Below are 18,985 nucleotides of genomic sequence, written 5' to 3'. Positions count from 1 at the left end.
ACCTTATGCTGAAAACTTCAGTTGTTTATACTAAATCAGTGGAGTAAATATGGCCCTCAATGTTTGTTTGAAACTTGAGTACATTCTACTATTGTGGTTTCTAGCACTTACCAGTTCTAAGATTTTAATGAAATATAGGCCTGTGGGGAGTTGGATGTTCAGGGTTGTTTCATAAGCATCATCTCCAGCATTGAACACAGACACATTTAGCATTATGGTCTTCATGCTCCCAACAGCAAGATAGGTTTTATTTTCATATGGCCTAGAAATTAAGTAACTGAAGTAAAAATTTCTTTCTCCATATATAAAATATTCATGAATATAAACTATTAACTTAGAAAAACAACCACAAACAATCTCATACAGACAAATTTAAAATTTTTATCTCTCATTTCAGATATGTTCAACCAGCTGCTCCCAAAGAAAAGTTTGATACTATTATTTGTTTGATTTTTAATTAGTTGTTATAAAATATTCTTTTGTTTGAATGCCTTTTGTTTAACTTACCTTTTCCCCATTATTTTGTGAAGTTTTTATTTAATCTTTGAAAAGACATTGATTGAACTAGCTTCTACCCAAGCCAAAGATTAGAAGAGGGGAAACTGAGGAACACGGTGAATGAGAAAACGTGAGGGGATTTGGGCAGGAGTAATGCATAGAACTGCTCTGGCCTACAGGTGGGTGGTACAGAGATCCACTAAGGAGAGTACCTTTCTGACACAGTTAATTGGTTGCCTCTGACAAAGCTAATCACAGAAATGAATCAGTGTCCTGTGAACTAAAAAACAAAGGTCACTGGAGATCTAGACATGTGGGGACAGGCCTTAGGAAAGTCCCCAGCTTTTGGAGGTAAGGTTTCAGTTAGCTCCGCTAGGCCTTGGCAGTCCCATCTGCAATAATGATAAACTGACTACTCAGTGAAGGTTTGGATCAAGAGCACTCCATGAAATCCCTAAAATGTTTCAAGTATGCAGAACTGAGCAAAATGAAAGGCTACAGAACTAGAACATTCTACACCCTTGAGCTAATTGCTCATTTCTGCAGAGCACAATGTCTACCTTTTCCAGGCAAGAAAATAAAAATAAAAATAAATAAAAAATCCTCACAACTTTCAATTGCAGTATGTTATGATTTTCTAAACTTTTCCCCATAGCAATCAAGTAATTTCAAAATTTTAAAAAATGGATTAATTAATTCAAACTGGAGAACGATGTATGCCATACCAACTGGGTGGAGACAGTCTAACCAAGAGGCATAAAAAGATGCTTAAGAACAGATTTAAGATCTCTGATTTAAAGTAATACTTGGAGATGGATGAATCATCTAGTAAAACTGGAAGCCGCATGTAGTAAGTTAGCCACTATGCTTTCTAACAAAGCATATTGTTAAAATGCATTTCCTCACTTCACAGGAAAGACAAAGGACATATTTCCAAATAACCGTAAACAACTATTAGAAATACATGGGGCCGGGCGGTGGTGGCGCACACCTATAATCCCAGCACTTGGGAGGCAGAGGCAGGCAGATCTCTGTGAGTTCGAGGCTAGCCTGGTCTACAAATCGAGTTCCAGGAAAGGCGCAAAGCTACACAGAGAAACCCTGCCTCGAAAAACAACAACAACAACAACAACAAAAAAAAAAACAACTATTAGAAATACATGGAAATAACTCGTGAATGACCAGGTCTTGATCATTCATCTGATTTTTCAGGTTTGCTAGTCTTCAAGATCTTTTTGATAACAAAGTCTGACCATTTTAGAGTCGATGTAGATTATACCTCCTATTTCTATTTCACATTCGTCTTCTCCTCTGCTATCATGCCAACGGTGCCAACTAGACAATGCCCACAGCAGGGCAAGTGCTGCCAGTGACTCTGAGAGAGGGAAGCAACCCCACTTCTCAGTAGGACCCTAGGGCTCCTGAGGACTGGCTTTTGCCTCACTTTCCACTGCACAGGGCATTCCTTTGTATTAGCTGCATCCACCCACAGACTGCAGACTAAACACAAGATGCTTTCTGACTTCCTCCAAGTTCCCTCCACCTTGAGTATTCCCTCCCTTTTATGTGCCAATTTAGTTAGTCCTTGCCCCTGGGGGTCAGCTTGAACAGCAGTAACACCCAGAAAACACGGAGAAGCATATTTTACAATGTCAAGTCAATTTCTCTCAGCACTGATCTAAACTTTCACGGAAGTGAGAACCTGGAGCATGGTTATCTGAGAATAGAAATTAGTCACTGTGTTAAAAAAAATTAGTATCAGATGAAAAGGACTGAGTTACAGTCAAGAGACAAATAAAAAGCAAAAAAAAGCCAGGCCGTGGTGGCACACGCCTTTAATCCCAGCACTCGCGAGGCAGAGGCAGGCGGATCTCTGTGAGTTCGAGGCCAGCCTGGGCTACCAAGTGAGTTCCAGGAAAGGCGCAAAACTACACAGAGAAACCCTGTCTTGAAAAAACAAAACAAAACAAAACAAAAAAAAAAAGCCAAAAAAATGTATTAGGTATGGATCTAGTCACTTTTAATGACTTATGGAATCTTTTATATATATGCTGTGAAATTGTAGCTAGATAGTATGTTTGTCTATTCTAAAATGATATAAACATTTCAAATGTCTCACTAAAAAACTTAATGTCCACACTATGAAGTCATGTGATCTCCACTCTAGTCCACATCCAATATGTTAATAGTGATGTAGCTCCTGAAAATAACCAGATTAATGACACAACACAATCAAGGCAAAATCAATACTGGAAAGGACAAATTATTTTCCAAAATTATGAAGTCTTCTCAAGCTCGGAGTGGATAAGCAAAGTTGTGGTTTAGAATCCTTTTCTCCAACACTTAAAACCCCAACAGCATATTTCTAAGAAACTGGACCACTTATTTACTGCATAAAACTTCTGCCCCCTTTATTCGATACTTTCTCCTATCCAAGCTCTTGGTGTAGAAGGTAGCAAACATCCTAAGGTGTGACTCATTAACAGTGCCACATATGTCACGTAACATAAAAATGAATGCAGGTATGAAGCTGGCACCCAACCCAAGAAAAGATAATGTCCACATGGGAATACACACACACACACACACACACACACACACACACACACACACACACACACACACCGGAGCCTCCCTCCCAGTGACTGCCCAGACCATTAACATTTAAAACCTAATGCTCTAGTTTTGCCCAGTTTTATAGTTCATAGAAACTGGATTAGAGAGTGTGTAATCCTTCCCTGCAGCTGTGATTTTGAGTGCTGTTTCTTTTACTCAAAATTTGATCAAGAAAATGAACTTAAATCAGTGTTTGCAAATGTCCATGCTCCACCCCAGGAGTTGTTCCTCTTATTTTCTCACTCTGTGATCATCAGGGCTCCAGCAGCTTTCAATGTAAAGCTGTAACAGTATCATGCTGAACACATACATACATGAAGCTTTGCTGTGTATGGTCTCTTTCCATCCCTCCTCCCCTCCCCTCCCTGTACTTCTGTTTATCTGAACTTTGTTTTTAAAATATAAGATTAAATCCTTACAAATCTCTGAATCTTGGTTTGGGGAGCTCAAATAAGTTATACTAACAAAATAAATTTATGTAACAATAAATACTATAGGAAACTATTTTTACCTAGAAAAAATAAAGTTGTACTAAATGATTGCTACATAAAAAGCAAGCAGGTCAATAGAGAAGGTATCTGGAAACTCCTGCCTAAGGTTAAAAGTCATTCCTTTGTTTTCATAAAGTTTTATTGAGTCCAGCCATTCTCACTTTTGCACTACAAGGGCATAGATGAGCAACTGAAACTGTGTGCATTGGCCCTCGAAATTTTAAATATTGCTTTCTCTTTATAAGAAAGATTAGTCTGGCCCCTGCTGTAAAGCCTATTTGACTGATGAAAATAATTTCAAATCGAACAAGAAATGTGATATAACTAGACTTAACTAAAGCCTATTATTTTTGCTGTTTTTTTTTTTTTTTTTTTTTTTTTTTTTTTTTTTTTTTTTTTTTTTTTTTTTTTTTGTAGAATTGATTCATACTATTGGTAGACCAGGCTGGCCTTGAACTTATGATCCCATTCCATGCTCCCGAGTACTATGACTACAGGCATGCATCAACATGCTTGGGTCCATTCTGAGTTCAACAGAGGCTTCTTTTATTTCATCTGGCAGAGGCTATAGGATTTCCCCTTAGGATCCCCGTGTAGAAACAGAGGAAATAATCCAGCACCCTAGCTTTAAGCACCCCTATAGTATCCTGTAGAAAAGAAGAGAGAAAATAAGGGACACCCCATGAGAACTAATTCTCCTTTCTGAGCCTTGGATTTGAGAAAAGGGACAAAGAACATGTAATAAGAAACAGAATAGTCATTCTAGGCCCTGGATATCATTTTATCCTAGAGATGTTTGACTGAGTGCTCATGGGCTATCCCAGCACTTAGGAAGTGGTGCGGTTTGCCCATGTTGTGAGCCCGTGGGTTTTGCCAGCATGCATCTTCTTGGCAGTGCATATTAAATGGTGAGAAGAGAGCCATGCTGCCTTCTCTCTACTGTTCTATCCTCATGTTATGACCGAAGGGACTTTCAAGGTTCTCTAAAAGTAAACTTCAGCTTGACATTAAAGTTTAATTAAGACTTGTACAAGAGCTGCTTAGAAATAGATGTTTATAAAATATTCTGGCTTGGAACCAAAGCATTAGTCACTGAACACCTTTGGGAGAGAAGTTGGCACTTCGACAAGCAACAGAAGGTGGAAGCGTGGCATGCACAGGCAGCTTCGGAGACGGCAGCCGAACAGAGCAGCACCGGGCTCAATTTGTCATCAAGACTCCTGGTTTCGTTTCCATTTTCAGCTATTTTGCACAATTAACCACAGTCCTAAATCTACTCATTTCAAATGTTCCCCTCACTGTAGATTTTGATTCTTTAACAAGATGCCGTTGGAAAGACACCAGCCAGTGTTCTACATGATGTGATGTCGAGCCAGCGGCACATCTGGACGGGTGGCACAACTGAACCACAGGCTTCCTCGGGACTCACAGTTCACTCTTCATTAAAACATGCATAATGCAGACTTGAAATTTACAAAGCTGCTTAGAGTCCACACAACTGACACAAACCCAGGTACTGTGCATACACGGAATCATAACTTAATAAATGAAAGAGGAAACGAGAAAGCTCTAATACCAGGCTCTACATTTTGTCCCAGTGAACACGACTGGATTTTACAAGATGTTCTCAAAACAATATTGTCAATCTGTTCTTTCTTGATAAAATCAGTCTGGTCTCTGTAGCTTACTTATTTTTGATCAGGATGGTAGGGACCAAAAAAGAAAGAAGGGAAGAGAGAAAGAAAAGAAAAAAAGATGCCAGAGCAAAACATAATATGAATGGTTCTCACATTTTAATGTTTAAAGACACACAGCAGATTTCACACTTTAATGTTTAAGGACACACAGCAGAATTATTTGACAAAAGAGTAGCCTTCACGGTAGGCCGAGCTCCAGGAGTCCAATCAATGAGAGAAAGGAGGGATTTTATAAGTAAGGGACATCAAGATCATGATGAAAAAACATACAGAGATGGCCAGCCAAATTAGTAGAAACCCATGAACTGTGGACCAATAGCTGTGGAGCCCCCATGGGACTGGACCAGGCCCTCTGCATAGGTGAGACAGTTGTTTAGTTTGAACTATTTTCGGGGCCCACAGGCAGGGGGATCGGGATCTGTCCCTGGTGCATGAGCCGGCTCTTTGGAGTCCAGTGCCTAAGGCATGACACCTTGGGAAGCCTTGGTGCAGGGGGGGGGAGGGGCTTGAACCTGCCTCAACTGAATGTACCAGGCTCTGCTAACTCCCCATGGGAGATTTTGACTTGGAGGAGGTGGGAATGGGGTGTGGGTTAGGGAGGAAGCCTGGGGGGCAGAGAGGGGAGGAATCTGTGGTTGGTATGTAAAATGAATAGAAAATTGCTTAATTTTTTTTTTAAAAAAAAGGGGTAGCCTTCACCAAGTGGCCTCCAGTCCAAAGTCAAGTTTTAATCCTCTTTTCTTTTTCTTTATTATTATTGCAAAAAAAAAAAAAATAAAACACTGAGGAACCTTGTCCACTGGGATAGACCAACTATTGGACTTTATTTATTGAATAAAAGCAATAAAGTTCAAGGGGAGAATTGAAAAAGAGTTTGGATTGGAAGTTGGGTAGTGAGTGAGTGGACTTTTGTATAGAAGCATGTAATTCATTCTTCCCAAGTTTTGTGAGGTCAATGAGACTTTTTTTTTTTTTTTTTAAAAAGGACAATTCTATTAGATTGGCCCTTTGAGGAGTTAAAAACATGGTGTCAGGTGCCATCCACCACTTACTGTCTGCTCACCAATGAGTTCCCCACTTCCTGCTAACAGAAGTCCATATTATTCAGGGAGTAGGCCACCTTCCCTTGATATTACAGAACATAAATTTCTAGTTCAGCTTTGGGGAATGAAGTCTGATAGCTAATGTGATCATAAGAGCTCCGTTTTCCCTGCACCATAACAGATTTGGGAGACTCCACACATGTCAAATTAGAGTAGGCATAAGAAGGGCTATCTTTTCTGAAAAACCTCCAAAAGGAAAAAGCAAAACAAACAAAAACACTCTTGTTCTTGCACCCCTTCCCTTGATGGGAATGTTAGGGTTAAAATATTATAATCATAAAAAAAAAGCCAAAAGAAGATGCAAAACAACCACCTATGTCCAGGCTTCCTAGCCGCATACAAGACCTACAGCTGTAGGTCAGGATTAGGATTAGTCAACATCCTATTACAGGAAGTTCAAAGTGCTCCTAACTATTATCAAAACAAACAGGTCATTACATCCTGATCTATACGAAAGATCTGACTATAAACTCCTTGATGGCTAATACCAATTATTGTGATTGCAATAACTAACATCATGTTTGTTCACTGTTATTTTTACCATGATAACTCCTCTGGCTGGTTTATTGTCCCAGGAATTTGGAACATAGGTAGAGGCCTCAGCCTAATGGAACCATGAGGGAATGTGAATCAGCACTGCTCATCATATCCTGAGCGTTTATTATTCCCGGCATCAGAAACTCATGCTCTTTAGTGAGTAAATGCATTTACATAAACAGGCGTCTAGATCTGGGACACATAATACCATTAGTGCCAGCAGAGTTAGAGCCAGAAGTAGGCACACAACATATGGCCCCAATTTGCAGACTGTTACTGAGAAAGGAAAGAAGACACCTACATGGAGAGATGCTGTATTTTTGTCTGACACAGAGTAACTTTTTCAAAACACAGTCAAAAGCTTTCTATGTGGCTCTGAAACTTAATTAGGAGAGTTCTCATTTGCACATCCCACAAATGAGTTATCATTAACCTCATAGAAATAGTGTGTAACTTTCCAAATTGATTCAAAAGGATTGGTGCCCACTGCTTTACAGTGGACTTCATACCATTCCAAAAACAGCAACACCTTTTATTGAACTCTCAAATGGACCAGGCCTTGAACTAATCACTTGGATTAAGTGCGTTTTAAAAATTAAAATATCTTATAAAAAAGGCACAATTTCTACTATTTTATAGTGAAGAGAGAGGAGGTTAAAAAGCTTTTCTCTCTCTCTCTCTCTCTCTCTCTCTCTCTCTCTCTCTCTCTCTCTCTCTCTCTCTCTTTGGTTTTTCGAGACAGGGTTTCTCTATGTAGCTTTGCGCCTTTCCTGGAACTCACTTGGTAGCCCAGGCTGGCCTCAAACTCAGAGAGATCCACCTGCCTCTGCCTCCCAAGTGCTGGGATTAAAGGCGTGTGCCACCATCGCCCGGCTAAAAAGCTTCTCTTAAGAGGCTACCCTGCTGTTAAAATGGTGGATGTAAGAGTTGAACCTAATCAACATGACCTCCCATTGGAAAGTCTTCATCACTACATTGCTTCCCTGGTTTTGGTGTGATAAAGACTTGTAGAAAATAATGGAGCAATAAAGGTTAAATGAGGTAGGAATGAGAGGACAGGGTAGAGGAGGGAGAACACTAAAAACCTTTTTAAAAAAGCCAAATGAAAACGTACTATAGTAGAAGTTTCCTAAAATGTACTCATATACATATATATGGAAAGAGTTATCTTATAATGAGGAGGTAATTCCTCTTGCAGACATATCATAGGCTAGCAAATAAAAGCTCAAGGATAGAAGAAGGCTATTGTTTCTGGCGTTGTTGGTCAGTGGGGTCCCCTAGACCCTAAAACATAACAGGGTATTACCATTACTCTTCATCACCATCTAGAACTTTATGGTGAGACTCTATTGCTAAAGAAGCATAGAACAATGAGAAATCAAGCTGGTACTGACCTGGAAGCCTCATCCCTATGTTTCCGCAATGACAGAAGGTGCTATGAGTACTATTCAGGAGAAAAGTAATCATCAGTCTCATCTGTGAGCCCTGCATGGTACAGTAATGACCACCCTGGCAAGACACTCCCACAGATGCAATAGTAGCACAGGTGTTACGGGAGCAACCAACTCTTTTCTGATTGGATTTAAGGCCCACTTCCTGAGATGGAACTTAAGCTGGGACCAAGAACCCAAGGCCCAGGTATGTCATAGGACCAAGGGAAGAACCTATTGCTAATGTTCTACTAAATGGATATAGTATTTAACAAATTCTCAAAAGACACAATCCTTATACCCATAGATCATAACATCTCTCAACCTTCATCAGAGAAGCTTGTTTTGTAGTAGATGGTGGACCAGCACAGAAACTCACAATCTATAGAGAATAAGATATGGCAGACTGCTCAGCCCTAAATCATCTATATCACATTATCATCTCCCAAGACTCAGAAATCATTTTGGAGGAGGGAGCACAGAAAGACTTAAGAACCAGAGGCAGTGGAGAACTACAGATAAACAGTGTTTTCTGGTAACAACAGGGCAATTGCACATATGAATTATGTGAACTATGACTACATGCACAAGAGCAAGCCAGACAAAACCACAACATGGGTAGGGAAAGTGGGAACACAAAGTCCTACCCCTAGCTGAGGAGCTATTGACAAAAAAAAAAAAAAATGACGACTAGGAGAGAGATAAGCAGCTTTATTCAGTAATGTGGCCCCTAAGGAGATACCCATGCCCAGTATATAGAATTATACCCAAGCACACACTGGCTGTACAAAGTAGACTACATGGGTTAAAAAAAAAGAAAGAAAGAAGAGAACACATGAAATTTGGAAGGAATATTGGTAGGGGTAGAGAAGGAATTGGAGGGGAAAAAAGGGTGGGTGGGCTTGATCAAAACACATCATATGCATGTATGAATTCTCAATCAACTTAAAAAAGTGAACTTACAACTCTGTTCATAGTGAAGGTTTCTTGCTTGGGTCTCATAGGTATCAATGAGAACTTTCTGGGGTGTAGGATATGCATTTCCAGTAGGCATGGTGAGTATTGTCCTAGACTCAGGACCACATCCTAACGAACACCACCTTACACTTGTCCAGTTACTATTTAAAATCACCGGCTTGATTTTTAATTTAAAAAGTATTTCTAATTAAAAATGTTAAGTAGAAAATTTTTTGCAAGAAAATAGAAAAACTGAATTAATAATTCCATGTTATTTGAATAAGTTTAAAACATTCTTAGAGACATTTGCACTTAAGCTTTGAAATCTCATTTTCTCAGGAGCCAGCACATTTGCAATGAAAGGTAACCAGGAAGACACAGAGTGTCTAACACAAGCAGATGGAAACACTGTCCATCTATGCTTAAGAAAATCTCCTGCTCTACCAACACACCTGTACAACTTTAATCAAACTCTCCTGATATACTTAAAACCATGCATATGTTAGAAAACAAATATACAAATGAAAAATTACAAGTTGTTCAACTAATAGACTCACAAAGTCACTCTACGCTCTTGTGTACAAAGTAGTTACTAGTCACTGCTTTTTTCAACTATCAAAGTGAGCCAACTGAGTCACTTATAAGCACCAGGTTTATTTACCAATCAAGTTAAGGGCTCCTTACCCCGCCACTGTAGATGCTCATGGCTACACTGGCATTGTCTGACTGAGAAGAATTCATGGTCTTTCCCAACTAGGTAATCAACACTTTGCATTAAGTTTTCTGCTCTTTCCTACTTGATCCCTTGTTCTACATTTAACAGTCACATTGGATCTTTCATTTCCCAAACTGTCCCCTAAGTCTTCAGTCACCATCTATGAAATTGAATTTCCATTGTAACAACCCATAACTTTTCTACATGTTTCTTCCTTCCACAATTGCAAGGAAGCAATCAATCATCTTTCCCAGCTTCTTAGCCCAAGCTAAAGTGACTCTTAACTCCTTTTCAAGGCTAACTCCTCTACTTATAAGTCTTGGAACTCTTTTTCTATTCTCAGGAAACCTCTGTTAGTCACCTCCTGTTCTCCAGGCATTCTGTTAGGCTCTGAGAATACAAACTTGAGGACAGGACTTGCCTTACAGCAGGTTCCAGGCCAGTGTGGAGAAAGATTCTCAATGCAGTGTGCACTATGTCATAGACCTAGGTGTATGGAAGGGTCTAGGGGTAAGGAGCTGGAGACAGAGACTGCTATCTCTTGGAAATGCTGAGATTTAAAAGATAAATGCAGGTTAATCAGGTGGATGAATAGAAGAAGTGAGAAAATGGCCAGTATGAGAATACATGGCATGGCCAAACAACTGTAAGCATTCTTCCATTGATGATAAAGAGACCTATGGTAGTGGTGAGAAACAGGACTGGAGAATATAAATTTTAAGTCTAAAATGAGATACCAAATCATTATCATTTACCAATCAAATAAGGGCTCCTTGTACCTCCACTGTAGATGTTAGATTGGTCATGCTGGTCACATAATGATTAGAGTACTAATGACAGTGCCTGAGAAGCCTGAAGACTAGATGATCTAGGGAGGCTACTGGGTACCTAGTTTGTAAAATAGTGAAGATAGACGAGAAAGAGAGAGAGAGAGAGAGAGAGAGAGAGAGAGAGAGAGAGAGAGAGAGAGAGAGAGAGAAGGTAGACAATACTATTAAGTGGCAGTACTTCAAATTTTAATAACTTGTAGGGTCTTGCTATGGAACAATATTGTACACTGTAAATATGTATTACACTCATTAGCTAATAAATAACTGACTGGCCTATAACTAGGCAGGAAGAGATTGGGTGGGAGAGCCAGACTAGGAGGATGCTGGAAAGAAAAGGAGCAGAGTTGCAGGAGTCGTTGGCCAGACACAGAGAGAGCAGGATGGGAAGTATGTACATGAGGTAAATGAGCCTTGGGACAGCACATGGATTAATAGAAATGTGTTAAGTTACAAGAGCTAGCTAAAAAAACGATCCTAAGCTGTCAGCTGAGCATTTATATTTAATATTAAGTCTCTGCATAGTTATTTGGGGAGCAGCTGGCAGGACAGAAATGTTTGCCTACAGGATCTCAAGCATTAAAAAAAGTAAATAGACAAAAAGGTTGAAATCTAGGTTTCTCACTCAGGCAGTGAAGTAATGGTTACACCAGTCCAGATTAATGACTAATCAGAATCAATCTATGGGATACTGATAATTCTTGCCATACAACAGACCATGGGATGTGATGTTCAAAGATGCTGATGTAGGCATAGGCAGCGTGGGAAAGCCAGGAGGGGTCATAGTTGTAAGGTTACTCAGGAAAAACATGGTCATGTGTAAATGGGTTGGTCATGAATGGGAATCAGAGATGATCTGAACACAATTGAGGAGAGGCTAGACGAGAAAATACAACAGGACCTCAACAAGGCGATGAAAGCAAAAGAGCTTAAGCAGCTAAAGTGAAAGGCTGCCAGACGCTTCAGGGCAAGTCCAAGAAGGAACTGAAAAGCATCCTTTGGGATTTAAGCCAAAGGTTACCCTTTCTTATTTACCCTTTCTCAGCCTCTGACCTGAATGTGCTATGCCTTTTCATGATTAAATAAGTCACCCTCAAGAAATATATAAAAGTCAGAAACACACTTTTAATCCCAGCACTTGGGAGGCAGAAACAGAGGGATCTCTGTGAGTTCAAGGCCAGCCAGGTCTACAGAGTGAACTCCAAGACAGCCAGGGTTACATTAGTGAGATGCTGTCTCAAGAGAGAGAGAGAGAGAGAAAGAGAGAGAGAGAGATAGAGAGAGAGAGAGAGAGATAGAGAGAGAGAGAGAAGGAGAGAGGGAGGGAGGGAGGGAGAGAGAGAGAGAGAGAATAAGAGAGAATGGAAGGAAAAGAAATATGTAAAAAAAAAAAACAAACTATCTTTTGTGTCCAGTATTCCCTTCTTGCCTTAATCACCATTCCTGATATTTGAGTACTACTGCACTGAGATTTTCATCTTAAAATTTGCTGCTAACACTTTCCTTCTGCATTTTAGATGCAAACTCCATGACCCTTCTCATCATTATGTTATCTAATCTTGATATGAAATGTTAATATTAATGCTACCTTTTTATTCCCCCCCACACACTGGTTATCAGGACTTGGTTTTCTGGAGATTCTTTTATAGTTTCTAAAAGGGTTCCTATTGCTTTTAAGATCTTTAAATAAAAATACTCCCAACATTTGATATGCAGTTATTTATTCTGTAAAATTTACATTTCTTCTCCCTATGCAAACTCACGAGTCTCTAATGTGTAGAGGGAATTTTAAATATAAGGTTGAGAGTGATTTTCAATTAGAGCTATGTATCAAAGCCCCATTTTCTTAGTTACATTTCCTATTGCTGCGATAAAACACCATGACCAAAATTAATTTCGTCTTACAACTTGTAGTCCATCATCCAGGGAAGACAAGAGCCTGGAAGCAGGAACAGGTGAGAAGTGGCTTGTTCAGCCTGTTTTCTTCTAGTACCCAAGGCCACCAGCTCAGAAACGACACTGTCTACAGTGAGCTAAGCCCTGCCACATCAATCAGATCATCAAGAAAATGCACCACGGGCTTGACTCCAGACCAGTCTGGTGAAGGCATTTTCTTAGCTGGTATTCACTTTTCCCACATGACTCTTCCTTATGTTAAGTTGACATAAAATGCAATAGTATACCCACCAAATTGAACTTGTTACAAGTAGCTCTGGCTTCCTTTGTGTCCCACTTCCTGAACCAGTTCTCATCCCCTTGCCCTGTCCCTGCCACATCCTTATCCTTCTTTCATTTCCTGAGGTCCACAGATGTGCAAAACAATTTGAACATTGGGAATCTCTACATGATACAAAATTACAGTGGTTTATTCTCCATTATAAAGTAACACTAGACATCCCTTTTTATCCAGTTCTTGCTAAATGCCAGAGGCTAGTCTAAGCACATTGTATCCTCTTATTACTCTGCTTATCATCCTATGAATTTAGAACAAATTGGTTTATTTTTTCAAATTTGTCAAAATACATTATTCTGCATATCAGTTTGAGTTGTATAACCCACTTTTCTAGCCATAAAATATACTAACCATTATATAATAAAGTTCATTTTTTACCAGTAAAACTCTTATTACTAGGCACTTAACAAATGTTGAAACATAATTATGACTATGATAATGATATCCAAAAATGAATTAAATCCTGAAATATCTTCTAATTTACAAAAAAAAAAATTAAAGCACACTTCATAAAACTTTAGGGCTACTCATGCTTTTATTCTTTAAAAAATGTTAATGCTCATATATATATATATATATATATATATATATATATTATGAATGACATAGAGATCATTTAGTACTTCACAACAAAATGTTGTCAGTTTGTAGATTTTTTTATGATGCCAACACTCATGGGTTAGTTCCTCTCTCACTGGAAGCCATATGCATTTACCATTTATGTACTTTTGATGAAAAGCAGAGTAAACTATACTTACTTCAAAAATCCAATTCTTGCAGAAACTTGAAGATCAGCAGAACAATTTTCATGGGCACAAAATCTTGCAAAGTTTATCTGGAAATAAAACATTATAACCTTTATTTTAATTTCAATGTATTTAAAGAATAAGGCACCTGTGCTTGACAAAAATAAATGTCACACATCAAATTATAACTTATGCCTCCCCCAAGGTCCAATCTGAGAGAGAACTAGTCAAGAGATTCAAATACATAGTTTCAGGGCTAAAAAAAAAAATCTTAGTTCCCATAGTAGATTCTAGGCCTAAATTTGTTAAGTCGAATATTGTATTAAAGACAGTATGCAGATATTTGGAATATCAGCCTCAAAAGCACCCTTAATCTGCTTTCCCCCTACTTTCTCCTACTACATTCTGATCAAATTTATTACACAGAAGTATGTCTACCGTATTTTAGCTCAGGAATGGGCAGTGAATTATATCAAAGAGTACAGCTATATACAGAAACTGAGAGGCATAACTTGTGAAAGCATTGAACAAAATTAAATTGTAGCCTGTCATGAAGTTTTTTTCGATTTATTAATCTCTAATTATTTAAAAGGATCCATGAACAACACTGCAGGGTATGCATCTACTCCTCAGGAAGACCTGAGGGTTACATTATGTAAAAGCAAAGAAATGAAATAATTGAAGACAATGGGAATAGGAGAAGAGGGGGGAAGTTGCAAATAAAAGGGGCAATCTCGAGAGTCAAAGAAGGAATGACGCACACACACTGGGAAGTGAACAATCTCACGACATGACAGCGTAGACACCCACACCTGGAGAAGTGCAAGCGGAAATGTTCCCCCAAGTGATGAAGTCAGTATGATTTTCGTTCTGTGGTTCCTAATTGGAGAGCACGTGGTTCTAAGAATAAAATACAGCTACAGATGGCTAACATTTTCTCCTATGTGTTTAACAGTATTGGTATTTAAATTATTGAAGCTATTGGAAAATAGTTGGTATTGAAAAGTGAAGTTCAATAGAAGAATTTTTAAAAATTCCAACTGACTCCCTTAACTATTTTCATGTAAGACTCTAAAAATTTGCTCTTAAGTTGTTGTGTTCCTTTGATTGAGTATTCTAAATTAGACAGTAGTGGCTTTCTACCTGCCATCAGTGCATGCTTTAATGAGTGTTTTTGACCTTGTTCTAATGCAGCCTGTTAACTGTCTGTGCTGTCAGACAGTTAAGGTCTTGACACTGGGACTCGCTGGAATAAATGTATTGTTAGGGAAACTGAAGTACTTGAGAACACTTTAGAAAAAAAACAGCAGTTTGTTGGTCAGAATGCAGGGACTATCTTAAAATGCAGCTGTTATTGGGATGCGGCTGAAAAAGTATAATGCAATTTTTAAAAGAGAAATTGTGTCACATAAAAATGTGTTTATAAGTGACAAAACTTGAGCAGTTGAGTTGAGCAATCTAGAGTGGATCCATGGGCAGGGAGAGAGACATAATCAAAGAAAGTGAGAAATAAATGAGAAAGGAAGATCAGTGAGTGTGTGAAATGACATTGGATAGCTAACTCACAGTACAACCAATGTCCAACATGGCTTCTCTTGAGCAATTCATTTCTTCAAGGAGAGAAAAACTTACATGTTTTACATAAATATTTATACATGGGAAGGTACACACACATACACAGAGAGAGAGAGAGAGACAGAGACAGAGACAGAGAGACTGAGAGAGACATATTTTAAATCTATTTTCATTCACAATTAACAATCCACAAAAGTTTCTAAACAATTCAAGCACATTTCAATTAATTTTGCCCTATTTAAAAAATTCTTTAATTATGTTCCATGATGTTTTAAATCCCAGAAAAGCCTCATACCGTTTTTCTAATCACATCCTTTTCTTTCTTCTGCTGGAGGATTGGCTGAAGTGGCGGGAACTCTTCTGTGTTTCGTTTGGTGAGCACATGATGCCCAAGGTGATAAGTGGCCTCAACCTGAACAGGAGTGAGGATGTCTCGCACATCTTTCTAAGAGAATTGAAAATCATATGTACAAATAAAAAAAAAGAAATCATTAATAAAGAAGACACAGAAAACTTCTGCCTTCTAAAAGGCCAGATGAAACACAAGGACACAAATGCAAAACCTGTGTTCTTTTTGCACGACAGAAATACCTCTGTTGCTTGAGACAACACATAGAGAACAGAATGGGAAACTATTACTATCTGATAATATTTGCAAAAGTCTGCATTTCAGCACTTCCCCTTCCATGCTACTCTCTACAATTCTTGTAGCTTGGTATTGTAATATAAACATATTTCATTTACACACTCGGTAAATAATTTCAAAGTTCTCCTCAACACTTTTATTCCATTTAATGCTATCTTACATGCTTATTGTGGTGATAGTTTGTTGTATTCTAATAAAATCTGCCTGAAGATCAGAAGACAGAACAAGCCATTAGGTTAAACATAGAGGCCAGGCAGTGCAAAGGTGGCACACACCTTTGATCCTAGCACTCATGAGGCAGATCTGTCTGGGTCTCTGTGAGTTCAAAGCCACCCTGTACTACATGAGATTGATCAGTTTAGGAAGAAACAGAGCCAGGAAGTGGTGGCACACACCTTTAATCCCAGTAATTGGGAAGCACACATGCCTTGAACCCCAGCATTAGGAGGGAAGCGATTTGGTTGGCTGGAGAAAGGTGTATAAGACATGAGAAGACAGGAACTAAAGCCTTTTTGGCTAGAAGCCTTTTCGGCAGAAGACCTTTTTGGGTGAGGAAAGCTTTTCAGCTGAGGACTCAGAGGCTTTCAAACAGAGGATTCGTGGAGTTGGCAATGTGAGACGTGGCAATGGCTTGTTCCTTTGTCTCTCTGATCTTCTGGCATATTTTATTAGGATACAATAAAATATCACCACAGCTTATAGAGAAATAATGTTTCTCAATAAGATTTCTTTAAGTCTCTTAGAAGACTTTGTAATTGGCTTTATTCATTCAACTTCATATTTATTATGAAATTTTCTTTCTTGCTATTTATCATAATGACCTTTTCCCCTTATATTATCTAGTATCATGACTGGTAACATAGAAAAAAATGTTAGCTTTATACTTCTAAGTATATTGAATTTTATTGTGATACTTTTATTGTTTGCTGTGCTATTATGATTCACAAAAAAGAGTTCATAGATTTATTTATCAATCACACAGCAGTGGTAACCATTAAGAAATGTATTCTGCTTTGTAAAGAGTTCTTTTATATGTAGTGTCTTCCTGATTTCTAAGAAATTCATTCTGCTTTGTAAAGAGTTCTTTTATATGTACTGTCTTCCTGATTTCTACATAGCACTTCTTATGTCTATTCTTTTTGCTACATGATCAAAAACACACTTTTGAACGATTAGGTTAACATTTGTTTTACTGTGTCTCCAATGATATATACCTCATGTATTTGTTTCAATACATTTCCATTTCTTATATTTTAATCTTTATTTCTACAGGCATACATTAGTTTTATCTCTTTTAGGAATATTTCTCATGAACTTGGAATGTTTTATTGTATTTTCATTTGATTATTTATTAATATCCTCATTAAAATTATGTCATCTTATTATCAGAATTATTACCTGACATAGGTACAAGTTGAAATAATCTAATCATTTGGTAATAACCTGAAAGCATTCAGGATTCAATGAAATCAGCACCACAATAGAGCCAAAAGTTGTTCTGGAATTGAAAACACATGCATGGAGTGAGGTAAGATACAAAGCATTGTATCAATTGCTCAAGATTCACTAGACAAAAATAGAAGATCTGAAGCACGTGAACAGGTAGATGTCTCTTTCTCCTTGCTCTGGAGGCTAATGTGATTTTACTAACAAAGCAATACATGAACATTTATAACAGAAGTCAACTGAACATTGCATGAAATAAGATGTGTAAAAGACCAACTTATACAATCATGTTAAGCACAACAAAAGATAAAATTAAAAATGATCTCAGAATTTTGGAAAGCTTGTTTTGATCAACAAATACAGCCCACAAACAGCAGGACCATGTAGAAAATCCACATAGTCTTCATTTTTCTCGGCATAGAATTGTTACTATATCTAGAACATAATTTGAAGAACCAAGCATAGACTTTGGTGTCTGTCATATGAACCATTTAAACATCAAGCTCAGATTGACTCAAACTTCCTATTTCCTTTTCAATTAACAAGTTCCATTTTAATGAATTCATTCAGCAAATTCTTTCTCAGCTATTCAAGAAACTCAATTATTTTCACTAAAGACAGATAGTTTTTTTTCACCTGCCACATCTTCTAGTGGCTCCAAGGTAGACATATTGGGTACAGGGAGTTATGAGGAAAGCACAAACACACAGACACACATACCGAAAAACTGGGGTCAGGTGGGCTGTGCACTCTGATGGAGTGGTGCCAACTATACAATAACTGGGCACCTCGGTGCATTTATTATGCACAGCACACAGATTAGCTTGTCTCAGTAAGAGTTTCCTATAAGCCAGAAGTTTCAGGCTGTGAACATCTGTAAAGAAGAAGTTGCTGTTGCTAGTTTTTGCACACACCAGTCAACTGTTCATAAATACAGTTGCACACACTGTCAACATCCACACCTTGATCAGAGGAAAGTTTTGCAAGTTCCAAGGCTGACCCTCATGAAGAAGGCTTTGCCATTACCATGGGTCTGAGGCATTGAGTCCTTGGCCTGGGAGTGCCCATGTCAGCAACATATATTCACTCAGGACTTCATATGCTTTTTATACTTTCCTTCATGGCTTCCTTGTCTCCCCACATTAACCTGTACTAAAATCTTGTACTTGAGTTCCTGAAAGCAGACTCACAATTCTCCTGCTGAGTGACATCAGTGGTCCAGGTTTTATTTATCTATGGTTATTTCACTATTGGAACATGGCTTAAAGATCACTTCCCAGAAGCAAATTAAAAGACTTGATTTTAATGAGCTAGCAATCAATAGTACTTAATAGGTAGGATAAAACCTATTTTTTAAGATTACTGCTGTATTATCCACATTATAAAAATCAATTAAATAAGTTTATAATGGTGGTACATACTATATAAAAGATTGCACTTAGTCAATGTTCTTTTCACAATTATAAAT

The 18,985-nt window shown here is 38.2% G+C and overlaps 1 protein-coding gene across 1 annotated transcript in view; it reads right to left on the bottom strand.

Annotated features, from left to right (window-relative positions):
- Itga4 (integrin subunit alpha 4) overlaps positions 1-18,985 on the bottom strand; it is a 72,647-nt gene that overhangs the window by 10,704 nt on the left and 42,958 nt on the right. Inside the window, exons 16-18 of the mRNA XM_028884598.2 lie at positions 15,721-15,870; positions 13,863-13,939; positions 112-262 (exon numbers count right to left, since the gene is read on the bottom strand). Coding sequence (XP_028740431.1) covers positions 112-262; positions 13,863-13,939; positions 15,721-15,870 — 378 coding nt within the window. The remainder of the gene's footprint in view (positions 1-111; positions 263-13,862; positions 13,940-15,720; positions 15,871-18,985) is intronic.

Source organism: Peromyscus leucopus, chromosome 4 (assembly GCF_004664715.2).
Source record: "Peromyscus leucopus breed LL Stock chromosome 4, UCI_PerLeu_2.1, whole genome shotgun sequence".
In the NCBI taxonomy this organism is placed as follows: Eukaryota; Metazoa; Chordata; class Mammalia; order Rodentia; family Cricetidae; genus Peromyscus; species Peromyscus leucopus.
The sequence above is the reverse complement of the archived record's forward strand: the minus strand, read 5'-3'. Positions and strand labels throughout refer to the sequence as shown.